The sequence below is a fragment of the Strix aluco genome, chromosome 7, assembly GCF_031877795.1.
Source record: "Strix aluco isolate bStrAlu1 chromosome 7, bStrAlu1.hap1, whole genome shotgun sequence".
NCBI classification, from domain to species: Eukaryota; Metazoa; Chordata; class Aves; order Strigiformes; family Strigidae; genus Strix; species Strix aluco.
This window is the reverse complement of record NC_133937.1, coordinates 11,227,197-11,244,636: the sequence shown is the minus strand read 5'-3', so window position 1 is coordinate 11,244,636 and position 17,440 is coordinate 11,227,197. Positions and strand designations below refer to the sequence as shown.

The 17,440-nt window shown below is 46.8% G+C and overlaps 1 protein-coding gene across 6 annotated transcripts; it reads right to left on the bottom strand.

The window, feature by feature from the left end:
• Nucleotides 1-681: 681 nt before the first annotated feature.
• NCOA4 (nuclear receptor coactivator 4) lies at nt 682-14,665 on the bottom strand. 6 transcript variants are annotated; one of them, XM_074830472.1, is made up of 11 exons: nt 14,582-14,627; nt 9,863-10,097; nt 7,657-7,810; nt 7,075-7,215; nt 6,861-6,949; nt 6,233-6,341; nt 5,560-5,631; nt 4,733-4,879; nt 3,500-4,510; nt 3,046-3,135; nt 682-2,480 (listed from the first exon to the last, which is right to left on the bottom strand). In XM_074830472.1, the coding sequence occupies exons 2-11, from the start codon at nt 9,919-9,921 to the stop codon at nt 2,475-2,477; spliced, it is 1,878 nt and encodes a 625-aa protein (XP_074686573.1). In that variant the 5' UTR covers nt 9,922-10,097; nt 14,582-14,627; the 3' UTR covers nt 682-2,474. The 6 variants fall into 6 exon arrangements, with proteins under 6 accessions (XP_074686573.1, XP_074686572.1, XP_074686574.1 ...); XM_074830471.1 differs by lacking the exon at nt 14,582-14,627 and adding an exon at nt 10,419-10,637; XM_074830473.1 differs by lacking the exon at nt 14,582-14,627 and adding an exon at nt 10,419-10,637 and having other exon boundaries at nt 4,733-4,876.
• Between the last annotated feature and the right edge of the window lie 2,775 nt (nt 14,666-17,440).

The window sequence follows — 17,440 nt, the reverse complement described above, 5'->3', positions numbered from 1 at the left end:
CATTGAGGTACATGGTCAGGAGTGTTGTGCACATGGCAGCTCCCAACAAAGAACCTCTAGTCTACTTAGAAAAACTGCACGTATGCACACCCACACATGAAATTTGAGGTAGCGTGGCTGAAAGGGGGCCAGGCCCAGCTGCACACTGGCTCATGAGAATGGTACAGTGCAGCCTGGAGTTTAAAGATACAGAAAATCCTCAAAGGAGAAACAAAACATGCAGGGAAGGGAATGCTCAAAAACCAGGAGAGTAGAAGAGTCCAAGAGGAACTAACTCACAGTTGCACAGCCAGACCAGAGATGTTCAACAGCCACAGGACTGAAGGCTACCAGAATCCATAAATCCTCCTTAAGCATTCAACAGCGGTAAGAAACAAACATAATTTTGTCTAAATCTGTATTTCTTACAGCAGCTGAGTAAAGGCCGGGTGATTTAGACACAGCAGCCGTGTGTCGAGGGGCTGACGTTGCAGGGCAGTGATGGGCAGGAGTTCCCCGTTAGGAGTTGTTCCCTGGTTTCCAGTGGTGGCAGCGGGGCTCCGCAGGGAGCGGTGGGACAGAACTAGAACGTGTCACTCCAGCCTGGGGACGGGAGCGCAGCGGCGTCCAACCAGGAGTTAACGAGGCAACGTGCTGCAGCGGTTTTTGTTACCCATCTTGCAAAGGAGACGCACCACACCCTTTGGTTGCAATTAATTTTTAATGGAAAAGACTAATCGATGTTTTACATAAATATCAATTAGTGATAACAAGTCAGTTGAGTAAGTAAAGGAATACATACCCCCAAGTTTTAAAGGTTCATAAGGAACTGACAAAGCACACAATGACAACTACAAGGAATTTTAAGAGGTGGGCTGCACGTCAATCACCTTCAGTAAGTTCAACTGCTAATCAAACTAGGCTATCACTGGAGATAGTCACAGCACAGTGTACCCATGCAGCAACAAGGACAGGTTCAAAGGGGAAAGTGAACTTCAAAAACATCTTTCTGCTTCCAGCAGAAAGCCCCAACTATGAAAGTACAAAAGCCTCAAGTGGTTCACTGACATGAAGCCCTTTCAGGGCTGGTTTCAGATGTGCAGTGTCCCCCTCTCAGACTAAAAACTCATTTTTAAACAAATGCACAGGTTCTGTCAGACGGGAATGTGTTCACACTGCAGAATGATACCAAGGTTGGATCTCACTAACAATTTCTCTTCTACAGGGTCATGAAGAACTGAACTCACTTTTATTCCCAGGCAGGGTGCAGGGATGGGGAGAAGGGGAGGCTGGCTGGTTTTATAGTCATTAGAAGCAATTTAAGTGAGTAGAAGCTGCACCAGAAACTATGTAACTTCACAGTTTTTCATGCACGTTGCCAGACATGATCCACATCTTCATCTAACATCTCCGTGCTCCTTCCTACAGGCTCAAAATGCTAAATACCTAAGGAGGTGACGCTCCTATTATGTCCACAGCTATCAGGATCAGAGGTACCTGACCTCACTTTCATATGCAGAACACAGAAATCCACAGCTTCAATATCTTTAAAATGGGTCAGTGGGAGCCACCCAGTTTGCCAAGTTAGTGTTTCCCAATTTCAATCTGATTAGAAGGCATCAAATTCCCCAAATATTACCTTTAAATATTATGTGGCTAAGATGCCTACTTTCCAGTGGTTTAGTCAAGAAAAGTTCATCATGAATTTTCTAAAAGTAGCAGAAACATACACATGTCATCGTACAGCTTTTTCAGTGAAATTCAAATAGTTTTTAAAAGCTGGGGACATGGTAGGATCTGATCTACTGATGCATGAAAAATTAGCACCCTACCCTGTTCTCTGAATGGCTCAAAGATTGCAAGAAAGTTTTCATTCAAAACTAAATTACCAAGTCTCCCATCTCGTGTCAGGTCCCATAAATTCATGTCTTCTTCAAAAACCGGACTACGCCTTCTCAGCCGGGAGACGCACCGATACAAGGTGCAAATGAAACCTTTAAAGTTAGCAACTGCTCAATAAAAGAAATTGCTTCCAGATACAGCCTAAGTTATCTTGCAATCCCAGTAAGCTGGTACCCAACTCATGCCGAAGTTGTAGCAGCTGGAAGGAACGGCAACGCTTCTAAAGTCACTGCCAAAGGCGGACATTTCACAGCACCAGAGATTTTGCTTTACACTTGCACTGGCTTCAACATACTTCAAGTGACAACCCATTAAAGAAGATTCACGTAATCCCATAACAGATACGAATTTACTAACACCCCTATAGTATCAGATTGCTTATGCTCAGTGGGCTTACATTTCAGAATTAATCATAACAAAAAGGCATCTTCTGCACCATAACTCTGTTATATGAGTAATCTTTCTTTTTGTAATAATTTTAGAAGAAAAAGCAGACGGCCAAACACAAACACAAGAATTCAGCTGGCTGCAGTCACTCAGCATGATGTGCGATTGATCAGCAGGAAGGGGACGATTTCAATGCTTCCAGTTCTTCACATCTAAACAAGTTTAACATTGGGTTATTCTCTTCAAGAAACAGAAAGCAACACTTTTGGAAAAAAACATGTGTAAGACACCCGGGGGAGGGGGGTGTGTGGAAATCATACTAAAACACTTCCTAGAACTGAGTATCTTGCCTTTCGGGGTTTGAAGTACACCTGCTAAGAAGGAGTTTTTTGATGAATTTCTAAAACAATGATAAAGAGTTATCTTGGCAGAGAGGAGAAACATGACATCAGCTGTAAATACACTACCAAGATAAGAAAGAAGCTGCCACGAAATTTAGACGTTAATTACACATACTAGTTACATTAGAAGGTACCAACATTTTACCAAGTGTCAATCACCTGAAGATCTATCTACTCAAAAACATTAAGTAATTCTCTCCCTGGCTTGTGATCAAGAGGAGGAATAATGAAAAAACAGAATGGTCCAAGCTGTTAAAAAGATATACGGGGAGAAAATCATAATGCTGTTCAACACTATGTATCGAGAACTTTGAAGACATCAGTTAGCTGCCATCGTCTGTATTCTGTACCCCCGAGTACATTCTGTGCATCCTACCTGTAAAGGAGTCCGATACAGCCATTTCTCTTTATCTCCATTGAGTTTCATACAGGCAAAAAGGTCACAAACTGTAGGAAGGCCAAAGTCCTGAAAGAGAAGTCACATTAGTAACTGATCTCCAAAGATAAATACATTCTGATGCATCTTCAAATTCTGTAAAGTGTTCACAAAAAAAATAAAACTGACTTCTGAGTCTTCCAGATTAATACTTTCTTCATTTAGTAAGCCTAGCTATGCTTCAAAATTAACTTGTTAACTGGCCTCATCTACTTAAGTAACTAAGTAATAATCACTGAAAACATTAAAAGAGCTAAGAAACCTTGAAACTGTCAGTATTATCCAGAAGAGCTACAAATTTGGAAGAGAAGGCAGGCATTAAATTTGGTAAAACAATAAACCCGGCACATTGGCTTAAGACACAGCAGAAACAAAAACTTATGAACATGCTCACTTGTGCTTTCTTGCGTAGAAGCCATTTATCTTCTGGTGGAGATGGGTTCACATTTTCTAGGTTGTTTGAAGTCAACACCCAACTGTTTACATTCAAGGGGAGGTGGAATGGAGCCAAGAGGTCTAGGAAAGGACTCTTGAAACTATTATCTGCTTTTTCCCTACTCGCCTTTTCTTCTGCACTTTCTGCTTTGTGCTCAGACTTGGCTAGCCAGCTCGTCAGAGGCCTTTCGAGCAATACTTTCAAGGGTTCTGCGATCTCTGCTGAATAATCCGCTTTCTCTGCACTAACGGGTTCCCCTGTGAGCTGCTGTGTGGGGTTAAGCCAGGTATTGGCTGCAGACTTGGTCTTCTCGTGCTCAGGGTTTGGTACATCTTTCTGGCTGACTGGAACTCCATTTTTATCCTTCCCTTCTTTCTTCAGAAGCCATTTACACAAAGCCTCTTTTCCACAGTTTTCATCACACACGCATTCTGAAAAGCTGGCACACAGCTCATTAGCTTTGCACACATCTTCCACTTTAAATGGGGCCTGGGGATGCTGAAGAAGCCAGGCATTTACAGCAGACGTAGTGGGTGACTTCTTTCCATCAAGATGCTCATTCAGGCACTTCAGATTTCCCAGGTTCTCAATTTCCACACTTTTGATCTGGCTACCACGACAACTGGTACATGTTTCAGCTTTGAGGAGCCAATCATTGAAATTAAATTCTTCCCTAAAAGGTTTAAATTCATACTTCCATTTCTCGTCTGAAGCAGTACTTCCATTTTCTGTGTCAGGAGTAAGCAGCCAGTCAGAAAGGTCCATCTCTTCTTGTCCAAGGGATTCCAATTCCTCCACCTTTTCGATAGTGGAAAAGGACGAGTTGAAACTAGAGGTGGAGTCCTTGCGGCCAGAGGAGTCTGTCTTCCCAGCAACATCACGCTGTTGATTCTGCAGGAGCCAGTTTTCCAAATCTTTCAGATTTCCCCAGGCTTGCTCAAAGTAACAGACTTTGGAAGAATTTAAATCCTAGTAAAGACACATTGAAATGCATCTATTAACACTAAAAGACAATGTTCAGTAACTGTTAGCACAGTTACAGCTTGGAGCATTCTGATAGTAAGTGCAAAAGTATTAGCTGAACACGAGGCAAAGAGAATTACAGAAGGTTTCATTCCCACCCTATTCCGCCTGCAATCAGATAGTGTTTTCCCCTTTATTAAAAACTCGGTTACCGCGTAACAGGCTTACCTGGCTGGGCTCTGACACATATTTTTGCATAATCCATTCTTCAAGATTGGTGCTGGGAATATATGGAGCCTGGCAAACACCCACAGGCCTGCTTCCAAGTAACCAGTCAGCAAGCGAGGCACTCACTGTCCCACACAATGTTTTCTGCTGAGAAAGAATGTTCTTGGTTACGAGAAAGTCTAATCGCTGAGGTAATCTACGGTGAACATCAAAACAGGCATTCAACATGCATCAGTATTTCTGAACCAGAAGAAAAACCAGTCCCTTCTAATTAAGAAAAAAGTAAATCTTGAGTTGCCTGTATGACTTCAAGCCATTGCACTGACAGACTGTTTTGTGATCCCAGATTCCTCAGAGAGCAAATAACAAGAAAGAGAAGCAACAGCTTCTACAACGCACAGTTCTGATATGTGTAACCCAGCCATAACCCGCCTTCTGACCACAATTCCTGTTACTAATTTTTCACCCTCCCCTTCACTGATATTGTTTCTGTGCAGACCCCAACATAAGATTTCCCATGAATTTTTGCATTAAAAGGAATCAGATAGTTCCGAGTCCTGGCTTGACAACATCAAGGAGTATTCAATTAAAAAATTCTGTCTGACAGTCACACTCCAAATCCACTTTCATACTACGTTCTTGCACATCTACTCCTGAAGCAGCCAGAACATCAGATCACTAATGCTCACCACAGCGACTGTTACTGGCTACTCAAACGTCTTAATAAACAAACAGAAGTCATTACTCAAGCAAGCTAACACACTGTGCTTGAGTTCTTCCTTTCCTTAATACAATTAAACGTTCACAGATACAAGTCTTAATCTTACCTGCTCACAGTTCATTAGGGCACAATTCTGCCCTGGGAACCAGGGAGAAGTACTCTCTCTCTCTGAGGTTTGCTGTAAGGAAAGAAAAGTTAATTTAAATCTCAATTTTCTCCAGTTTCCAAGATGAATTCTACAATAAACCAGAAGTAAAGCACAGTTCCAACTGGTCAGTTCTTTGTGGCTAACCATTTTCTCAAAATTTAAAGAGAATGGAGAAAGATTTACTACAAAGATACTACCTTCAGTCCACTTCCTCTAAGGGAATTATCTCCAATAATACAGGAAATACTCTGCTTACATAAGAATCCCAAAACATTTATATCACAGAAAGCCATCTATGTGGTATAACTATTAAGACCTAAAGAAAACCATAATGTTAATTTTCAGTTGCTGGAATAGAGTAAGAACACAATCATCATTCCCTCAGTCTCTGCCAAGATATATTAAAATAACATGTATATAACTAGATCTAAGTTCAGTCAAAATCAGAACTACATGAAATAGTTAATAAACCACTGTGTATATATTATACAGCTAAACCTATATGACTCGTACGAAAGATCCATTCAAGCTGTAACTAAAAGTAGAAATATTACTTGGAATATATCACACTACTGCCTCAGAAAACACATTTTTTTCAAGTATTCCAACCCAGGAAAGTCTCAGTGCTTACCATTGTTTTAATTGAACCAAAGGAGGTAATAGCCTGGCGAAGGTAAGATGCGTCAGCCTCAAAATTCAGGATGGAAGACTCCTCTGGTTTAAGAGTTAGACTTTCCAGTCTGAAAAAGTAAGACAACAGTTACAGAAAGAAAAGGAGAAAAAAAAAAAAAAAAAAAAAAGACACTCTTCTTTATCTGTCATGTTTTGGGAATCAGTCCATTATTTCATAAAAAGGCTTCCAAGCTGACTTGGCACTAATTAGGTAACAAAAAGATTTTTAATACTTGCATAAAAATAAAGAGATGCTTATCCACAAACCGAGGACAGAATAAATAGCCAGCAAAACACAAGTTTCTCCTTCTTACTTCATTTGCCATCAACAACTAATATTTGAAATAATCTGCACAAATGAGTACCTCCCCTGCTTGTCACAGTCCTGGTTTTTACAATCTAAGCTAAAAAAGATGAGAGGAATCATATCTCAGGCTGCTTTAAAGATCTTATTTCTAGGAACCATCAAAGACATAGAAATAGTGAGTTAGATCTATTGTTAGTTCTGCTAGAATCAAAAATCAGATTAAATTGATAAATCAAAATAAATACCAATTGTGTTAACTTGCATCATAAAATATATTTACCTCTCCAGGCAAACTGAAATCTGGTTTGCTAGTTCGTTACTATAGGAGCGTTCCAGCTGATGAATAAGGCAATTGAATTGTCCCAAATACTGCACAGGAGACAAAACACATGTTAGTGTTTCGGCTTCTAATTTGAAAATTGAGAAAATTTAAGGACAAAAAGGACAAAGTTTACTTAAAAATGCCAGTGCAATGATTTACAACCAAATCTTACCCAGTAGAGCTGCTGTGCCTGCTGCTGCAACGCCTCCTCTTTCAGCTGCTGAATGAGATCTACCTGCTCAAACAGCCAAACCTCACGACTGCGCAGGCATTCCAGGTGGCGGCTGATGTGGCTGTGAATCTTGGCTTTCACCTGCAAGGTAACATGTACCATTTCTAGAACATCTGTCAAACAGTATGAACAAGCAGATGCTGCGCAGATTACAAAATGGTATTTGTCACAGATAGGTGGTATTTTTGGAGCAATTTATTTCTCAAACACTAACCACAGTCACCCACATCACTCAAGTTAGTAAAAGTTCCAGGGCTACTTTTAAAGAAGTATCAAGGAACAGTGTCATTTGTGATACCTCTCTAGTCTGATGTTTCAACCAACACCTGTAGAAAGTCTGTGAGCCTAAGATTGCAGGAATAGCTCTATCAAGAGCATGACCAAATTACACAGCAAGATGCGTGCAAGTCTCTAGGAAAATGTCAGACCATCATCATAATAGAAAGTACTCTGGAATAATAAAAACTGTCATTAAAGTCATGCTAGCTATTAAAACATTTTTTAAAAAGAATTTAAAATTACCTCCCGCCAGTTCTCTTTAATCTGTTGTTCAGCTTTGACAATTCCAGATATAGCTGTTTCCAAGTCCTTCTTTGCTTGAAGGCACTTTGCCAGAGGCTCACTGCTGCAGGAATTTCTACTTCTATCTTGTGGTGGACTCATTCTTGAAGTGTTCCTAAAATACAATGAAAACAAATTTCTTACTAGTTTCTATTCGTCTTTAACTGGAGAGGAAGGGCATCATATGAAGAACCATCTGCTCTACTTCACTATAAAAGAACAAAAAAGACGCCTAAGACACTACACTGATGCAAGTTTTCTAAACACGGATAAAGCTTTCTCCAGGAGCAACAACTGTCTCTCAAAAGCCTCAGCCCACGGAATTTGCCCAATCACAGAAAAACCAACAGATATTTGACAACAGCTTCAACCACAGGAACTTAGGCAATCCTCCCCTGCCACTCACCTTCCCCTGGCTTTTACATCTAGCCAGCAAACTCCAGCAGCTGAGGGCTGATTTAAGCAAGGTTCAGCAGCTCTGCCGGAGCTGGCTGAGAACGGAGCTGGCTGAGAACGGCCCAGCAAGGGGCAGGAAATGTTTCAGCAGTCACCCTTTTTTTTCAGCTGCAGGCAAATGAACTGGCTCCCAGAAAGGAGAAAATTCTAATACAGTTTGATCAACTGAAAAAACAAGTGTTGATATACAGATCACTTTTTCTGAGCTGCAAAGGCTGAAACTTAGAGCAGCTGCCCATTATTTTTGCCATGGTCACAACCACAGAAACTTACTCAGCTTCAGCATATCCTCAAATAAAAGGGGCTCAGATACAAAATTGCAAGAGAGGGAAAAAAGCTAAATGTGGATTTTTAGTAAAAATGGGAAGCATCAATACAAGCATTTTTTCCTAAGCAGTGGGTATTTTGTTACCAAGGAGTTTCAATTCTCCTGTTAGTTTCATGGGATTCCTGAAGCACTCACTGAAGATTCATAGTAAACATTCTATTTAAAACAAGTCTTCAGCAGTGACAGCTATGGAAATTCCCAGTAGAATTAATTAAAGTATACACATGTGCCAATCTAAATATTTCATAGATTTTACCACTCCTCTGGAGGGAACTGAAAAGAGTATTTTGAATATGACAAGACGACCACAGAACTTGTGTTACTGAGCAGCTATTTAGTCTGCCATTTCCCAGCCCCATGACCACATAAACTGCAACCAAAAAATCCTTCTACAGCCAAGACCCACCAGATACAGGTAAGTTGTGTATTTCAGAGAGCAGAGGGCTAGGAGGGGTTCGCAAGTGGAAGCTGACAGAAAAAGCAAGGTTCGCTGTGAGGCAGCGGCAGAGGCTGCATCTCCCTTGGCGCCGTCCACACCTCGGCTTCCCACCTCCCCGGTGTCCACACCTCGGCTTCCCACCTCCCCGGTGCCCCCAGCCATGAAACGCAGAGCGGGCACAGAAGCCACCCCAAGCCCCTGCACGCAACTCAATCCCATCCTCGCCATAACTCCCATCTTCTAGAAAGCGCAGAGCATAACAGAGTGAACTTGAATCCATTTTTTTAAGCTTATGTTAATCCTACACCAAATCAGACAAGTCCAAAATACATCATTCTCCATTCTGTGCTATGAATGCCAGTTCGTCCTTGTATTTGCTCACACTCATTGACAGGTTCAGTTCTGTAAGGCTTCATGATATTCACCTTGCTAGTGATGTTCAATAAACGGTAAGCTCCTTAGATTTTATCTTGCTGTCAACTCTCTCATGTACAAGCTACAGGAAAATGTAAGTGGCAGCCCTAGCTCTCAGATGCAATCTAAAAGTATTAATGCAAAGGCAGAGATATACCCAGCCAAGAAAACAAGCATGTCAGATATATTAAAAGCTGTCATATATGCAAGAGTAAACAAAAAAAATTCATATTGTTCTTTATTATTTCATTCATCATGCTCTTACATAACAACCGAGTCAAAGTCTGAAAGGCTAAATATAATTGCCATGTCTGCTCGCATGGTAGATAAACGTACTTAAAAGATTTTTGTGAAAATTACATTAAGCTGTGTATCCACAAATGCCAAGTCCAAAACATGCTGCATTACCATTTATGTGGTTTCTGAATTCATGCCGCTAGGGAATTGGGCTCAATGCCTGAAGTAATGCTACTTCTTCACACTTTTCATTAGCAACTTCATACTGGCACAATCAAATTTAAGAAACTTACACAAGCTCCTCTAATGAGCTCTGAAAATACTTGTGTTTGTTGCTTTTCCGGTTTTCCATGTGATTGCAAGAGTCTCTCTCCAAAATGTGCACAGAGAATGAATGCTGCTTTCTTTCCTCCAGCCAGGCAGCTCTCGCAAAATGGCTGTTCTTATGCTTTCAAAAATTAGCCAATAAAACTAACATTACAGTGGAGGATGAGAGTCAAGCCGTCCTTCCTTTCAATTTCCACAACCCTGTAACAAAAACAAGTGTGGGTGGGTAACCACCTATTTCCTTGCTTCCTAATTACCACCAAACAGCACTGGGAATGTAAGACATTTTCAGGTCCCATGCTCAGAAATACCAGAAATCATATACTTAGGGTCAACGGCAACAAAATACAATTACTTCTGCGACAGGATAAGTGGTTGCAATAAAGAGCCACCGTGTTCGCCAATGCCCACGGCACCGCACCGTTTCCATCGCCGCTCGGCGGCAGCCCCCAGGGTGTGCTGCGGCTCGGGACACACACACACACACACACACACACCCCCCTCAGCTGAACTCGCACTTACTTTCCGAGCGAAGGAAGCAATTCACCACTGTGCTGCTTACACAGCCGGTTCCATTTCCAACCTTCCCTCCCGCAGCAGCACCGACTCCGAGCCGCCTTTCGGCAGTCACGTTTCCAGCCCCGCCGCACACCCGCTCGCCGGCGCGGCCGCGATGCGCTGCGGCCTGGAGCCGGGCTGGGCTGGGGAGAGCGGGCGGGGTGCGCAGCCCTGCCCCCGGCACCCCCCGGCACCCCCGGGCCTTATCGCGGCGGCCAGCCCGCGCCCCGCCCCGCCCGGCGGCCACGGCGCCCGGCCGCGCCCGCACGTCGGCAGCGCCGGAGCCGGCCCGGGGGCGCGGGAGGGCCGGGCCAAGGCACGTCCCCCCTCCCCCTGCCCGGCGGGGGGCGGCCGGGCTCCCCTCCCCGCTCCTCTCCTCGGGAACGCCGCGGGCCTCCGAGCACCCCACCGGCAGTTTAAGCCGCAAACCCACAAGGTTTTGCAAGAAAACCGCCGTTTCTTGCAACTTCTGCGGTGTGGCAACGCGCCTCTTTCACACAATAAACGCGACAAAGCGCACCCGAGCGCTGCAGCATCCAGCACTGCAGCGACAAGGGCTGGAAGGTGAAACCTCCGTCCCCCCAGAATCATCGAGGTTGGAAAGGACCTTGAAGGTCACCTAGTTCAACCATTAACCTAACACTGACAGTTCCCAACTACACCAGATCCCTCAGCGCTATGTCAACCCGACTCTTAAACACCTCCAGGGATGGGGACTCCACCACCTCCCTGGGCAGCCCATTCCAACGCCTAACAACCCGTTCTGGAAAGAAATGCTTCCTAATATCCAGTCTAAACCTTCCCTGGTGCAACTTGAGGCCATTACCTCTTGTCCTATCGCTCATTACTTGGTTAAAGAGACTCGTCCCCAGTTCTCTGCAACCTCCTTTCAGGCAGTTGTAGAGGGCGATGAGGTCTCCCCTCAGCCTCCTCTTCTCCAGACTAAACACCCCCAGTTCCCTCAGCCGCTCCTCGTACGACATGTGCTCCAGACCCTTCACCAGCTTCGTTGCCCTTCTCTGGACACGCTCGAGTCATTCAATGTCCTTTTTGTAGTGAGGGGCGAGGTGCGGCCTCACCAGTGCCGAGTACAGGGGTAAGATCCCTTCCCTGTCCCTGCTGGCCACGCTATTGCTGATACAAGCCAGGATGCCATTGGCCTTCTTGGCCACCTGGGCACACTGCTGGCTCCTGTTCAGCCGGCTGTCAGTCAACACCCCCAGGTCCCTCTCTGACTGGCAGCTCTCCAGCCACTCCTCCCCAAGCCTGTAGCGCTGCTGGGGGTTGTTGTGACCCAAGTGCAGCACCCGGCATTTGGCCTTATTGAAGCTCCTACAGTTGGCCTTAGCCCATCGCTCCAGCCTGTCCAGATCTCTCTGCAGAGCCTCCCTACCCTCAAGCAGATCAAACCCGGCACGCCCGGGCCGGGCAGTTCCAGAAATCCTTCCGATAGCGAACCCTGCGGGTGGCGTTAACTCCCAGAGGGACCGAACTGACCCACACACGCAATTCTCATCACATCTGCTCTCGCTCCCACAATTTCAGAGGCAGATGAGGAAAGCACATGTATGCGCCCACACGTGCCCGGTACAAGTGCTACAGCTGTGCAACCAGAACTGCCTAAACATGGCAGCAAGAGAACGTCATCGCTCCTAACTGCAAAATAACTACCAGTCTTTATTTACACCACCTCTACTAACACCCAGAAGCCTCACTGGGGAGTTGTCACTGCAGAAACCCTGCAGCCAGAACTCCTGGTCACAGTATTACTTCTAGTGCCCCAGACAACCTCCAGTCTTCAAACGGGCTGCCCGCCTCCACCCCCGAGGTGTTACTTCCCATACTCATCTTATTTTGCTTTTATTTGTAGATCAGAAACTGCTGGACAAAAATTTTATATTTTTTTTTTTTAGATTTTAATTAAAATCTAAATCCACAGCTGGTGTCTGGGGAGCAGAGGAGGAGGTGACAACCCTTCCTTGCCACACAACTGGCTACGAGGCCAGCAGAAAACTGGTTTTACCAGCTTTTCCCTTTCAGCACAGCCATCCCCGCTGCCCTTGGGAAGATCATTGTTTTCCATTTCAAAAGGGTGTTGAATAACCTCAAAAAGATAGCTATGCCCAGCCTTTGGTGGGGAAAAGCTTCTGAGAGGAACAAAACCTCGCATCAAACATACTCTATGTATAAATGTGGAACGATTTCCTGCAGTTGACAGGACAAGGCTGTTCCAAAGGTCTCTCCAACCTGTGGTTTTAAACCAGCTGGCTTGTTTGAACTGAATTCCTTCTTCATTTCCATTTTTCCCCACCCACCAAAAAAACAGTAGTTCCTCTTAAGGAACTGTTCCAAATGAGCTACGTGGGAGTTGTGGTCAGGGAGTGAAGTACTGTAAGTACACGAGCTGAACCTCAGAAATTCCCACTCACATCCAAACATAACAAGCGTTTCATACAGTACAGCATGGACATCACTGGGGAGATTATTTTATTCCAAATTATGTACGTACCACTGTAAGTATGGTTGCTTCTAAGTAACAAGCCACATGCAGAAAAAATTACCTCTAACAGTTCTAGGTAAGAGAGAATGTGAAATTAACATCTCAAGGAATTATAATTTTAGAAGTTTCATTTTATAAAGTCCTGGCATTTTTCACCTAGTTGCACTGTACTAGAGCTGTATCACAGACCTCGACACATGCAACTGCCTTTTTGGCCTCTTTTAGCCCTGGAAGAGCCGGGTCAGCGCACAAAGCACACGTGAAGATGTCTCAGTACAAGAGCTGGGTTCTGAAGAGCCGCAAGTCACCAGCGCAGCTGAGACAAGAAGGCTTTATTTCACCAATCGTGAATATCACTTTATTTCACCAATCATGAATATAATTTTTAAGTACAGTACAGCAGGCACATAAGTAAAATCACGAAATATCTGAACACGAAGGCCTGAAATCACTATGCCATAATTACATACAATACCAAAGTAGATACCCCAGAGTGGAAAAGACACACTGTTATCTTAACACAGATTTTACATCACAACACAACTATCTTTCAGACTCTTGCATTTAAAACCCTTTGGAAAACAACTGACAAATCCCTTGCTCTGCTTGAAGCATATGGCCCCAAAGATAGCATTGCCATACGTCTTGTATATCCATCGACACCTTGCATGTTTGCAGAGTTATGAACGGTATTTTTTACATGACTGTCAGCTTTTTTCCCCTCCCGTGACTACATACCCCAGCGGAAAACAATCCTGTTCCTCTGTCAGCTTTTCCCTTTAATCCCAGCCACAAATACTGAGTTTAAAGCTGCAAGAATGCCCGACAAAATCCCTGAAAGCTCTGGCTCAAACCACTTAGGAGTCAGTTAGCTAGCAACACACGTTTCCCAAACTTTCAGTGAACACGGCGCAGGACAACCCCTGATCGTTTCTAACCCGAATTGTTATTGCTTATACGACCTTTGGAAAGCGCAGCTGTTAACAAAAGATTTTGACATTTCACTTAAGGAGTGAGATGACTTTAGGATCGCCAACAGCTTAACTTCTCACGCGCACAAAATGACAGCGAGATCAGTAACAAAACCCCATGTCTTCGTATTGGATCAATGTCAGTCCTCCGCCGCACAATTCTCATTTCCCGACTGCGCCGCCCGGCCGTGCGCGACCCGAGCGGGGACGCCTGAGCGGCTTTCACCCGCCTGCCGCCGGGGTGCCGCAGAGGGCCGCCGGGGTGCCGCAGAGGGCCGCCGGGAGGGCCGCCCCGCAGCACACCTCGCCTCCCAGGGCAGCGGCTCTGCCCGGGCCCAGCAGCGCTCCGCCGGCTTTGCGCGCCCGCCCGCACCGCCTGCGCGGAAACCCGGGGGCGCAGCCACGGCCTCCTCAACGCCAGGGACGCGCCTGGCCCGCAGGGCGGCGGCGCCGGGACTCCTGAGAGAAAACCCCCACACAAATTAAGGACACCCCCTCCCCCCGCCGCAAGGCAACGCGTGGCCGTCCCCGCTGCGCCAACCGCCGCCAGCCCGGCCCGCGAGGCACCCCGACACCAGCCCTGCCACCGGCCCCCGCCTCCCCGCGCCCCCCCCGCGGCCGCAGCGCCCGGCGGCCCCCGGTGAGGCAGCGCTTACCGGCCCCCGGCGCAGCGCTCTCCCTCAGCCCCGCGCCACCGCAGCTACCCGGCGATCCACGGCCGCTCTCGCGAGAGCGCCGCCCCCGCGCCCCCGCCCCCTGGCGGCCTGGCGGAGCGGCTCGGGGCCGGGCGGCGGGCGGCGGCGCCGTGGCGGGGCGGGGGCTGGGCCGAGGGACGGCGGCGGGCTCGGCAGGCGGTGAAACCCGGCAGCACGGCAGCAGAGCGGGGGAGAGAAGCGGGCGGGCGGGCGGGCGGGATGCCGTTCCACAAACCAACCGAAAACCGTGAATCACGACGAGCCCAGCACAGCAGATCCCCGCCGGCGGCGGCTGTCGTCCGCGGTCGCCAGGAGGGCGGCTGCTCCACGCCTCGTGGCCTCGACGCCTCCGTCGAGGTCCCGCGCCGACCTCAGGGCCCGCCGTGGCGGCGGCGCGCAGCCTCCAGCCAGGGCAGGAAGGCGGCGGTAGAGGTGAAGACGCTGGGCTTGCCGCCGGCCCGGCAGCCGGCCGGCCCGAAGCTGGCCACCCCGTGGGCCTCCCAGCGCCGCCGTGGCCCGCGGCAGGCCAGCGGCCCACCCGAGTCACCCTGCCGGAGACAGGCGTCGGCAGCCCTGCCGCACCGGGACCTCTCCCCCAGGACGAGGCCTTGCGGCTCATGATCTCTGCTAACCCCCCGCATCCTCCCCTCTCCCGTTTTCCCTGTGGTGGTGGGGAGCTGCTGGGCAGCCGGGGTACCTGGCATGCGGCCGGAGGGCTGCCGGGCTCCCTCAGCCCCGCACAGATCATGGACGGCCGAACTGCGCTGCCCCACGACGTCTCCAGGCGGCACGTGTTGAAGTCCACCACCGCCAGCCTGGCCTGCTTCAAAACGTCAGACAACACCGGGTCGCCCTCCCCGCCTGTGCAAAACAAAGCGGAGGAGAACATGTCAGGGGAAGTGGCAAGACACCAGTCTTTTTCATGCCCACCAGAAAATTCCCAATGTGCATTGCTTGACTTGGCTTCACACTGTACTTTTTTTTTGGTTTTGTCTTTCCCCAAGTGTGAAGCACATCAGAACACCTCCTAACACCTGCCATCACCGTTTTCAGCTGGGAAAAGGACCCAGTTACTATTCTGAAGGGTAGGGAGAGCAGGTCGCACTGCTGTCGCCCATGCTTTTAGCTATTCAAGGCAAGGAGATCTCAGCCTTTCTGGGACCACCCAACCAGCACCTCCAACAATGCATGTTTGTGAAGTGCTGCCTTTTATAGATGTTTGCACAGTACTCAAAACATACATTAACAGAGAAAAGGGGCTTCAAATGGAAACCTAAGTAGCTGTGCGGCTCTGCATAGATGTGGTAGCTGAGTCACCATTTCCTACACACAGGAGCTCCTCTGGGCACGGACCAAGGAGCCGTTCTTTTGAACAGGATCTTACTTGTGGTTAGGGCTCATGGCAGCAGCCAGAGTACAAATAATTCGGTGCTGACATAAGAGAAAGTAGAAGTCAGCCACCTAATGCCAGATGTGCTGTTACCCTAGGAACCTGCATTTCAGGTATTTGGCTTCCTCATCTAAACACGCAGGAGGCACAGGATGCGTCATATAATCCCTCTCTGAGCATTTGGATTTAAGAGAAAAAATAATGCCAACACTGTCTGACCTTGAGAACCAGCAGCGCTCATATACCTGTTGTGTCCCCCCATCCAGTTACCCAGCAGGACTGTCCTGGGTGAAGAGAGGAGCCTCTCCTGGGCAGGCAGGCATAGTGGACAAAGCGGTTTGCTGTTACGTCTTCCACAGGCTCGACCAAGGCAATATCATAGTCCAGATGGTTTGAGTGGTTTTGGTGGAACCACTCATGCTGGTAGATCAGCTTCACGTGGTACACTCTCTGTGTGGATTCACTGTGGCTAAGGTTATGCTTTCCTACGAGGATTCGCCAGTTGGATACATCTTCCATCTCACCCCTAAAGGAATTTCAGAGTAAGGAACCATATGCATATTTTTAATGGGCTCTTTCCTCCCACTGCTGATGACAGTACATGCCACTCTTCCCTCTGCCATACCCTTAGCCGGATGTGACTTTTTACCCAAACCTACATAGTGGATGAAAAAATTAAATTTAAAGTGATATTAGCCTAAGCAAAGGACAAGTTACTAGTATGCTAAAATAGGGGCAAAAGATTGCATAGAGATGCTATTTTATGGAAAAATAAACAAGAAGATCTCCTTATATTCGAACGGTAGCAAAGATGAAGACTTACTGAAGTGCTAAGGCTTGGACAATAGGCCCAAGCCAGAGCTGACCTATAGATGAATCCTGTATATTTTATAACTGATAACCATTGTGCTAGTAGGTATTGTGCTAAGTTATAACAAACCACCTATTCTGATGTAAAAGGTGGAAGTGTTGAAGCCTGAGCAACAGGCCCTGAACAGAAACTGTTAACTCAGTAATCATTAATGAAATATGCATGGAGGATGTAGCTATCTTGAATGTATCTTTCCCTTCCTTTGTATGTGAATAGAATAACAGTCATGGAGACAGGTGTCTGTCCTCAAGGCCTGATGTGAGACCTTGCGCATAATCCGATCAGATAAGCAGAGAAACTCCCTTAGCGTCTTCCTTGAGCCCTGGCCAGGCTCTGGGGGGAACCTAATGTGAGATTTAAACCAGGTATTTCCACTTAAAACAAAGGTGCCAGCTATTCTGGCTTGCTGATTTTTGAGTATATAAGGCTGGACCCGCTCACAGCGACTTTGGAAGCCTCACCTACAGATGGACACACCGCGTAGGATTTCCCACTTGCGGGGACAGGCTCTCCAAATCCTCGCTGTAACTGGGGCTGCCCAGCGCCTGCGGGTCTGGAT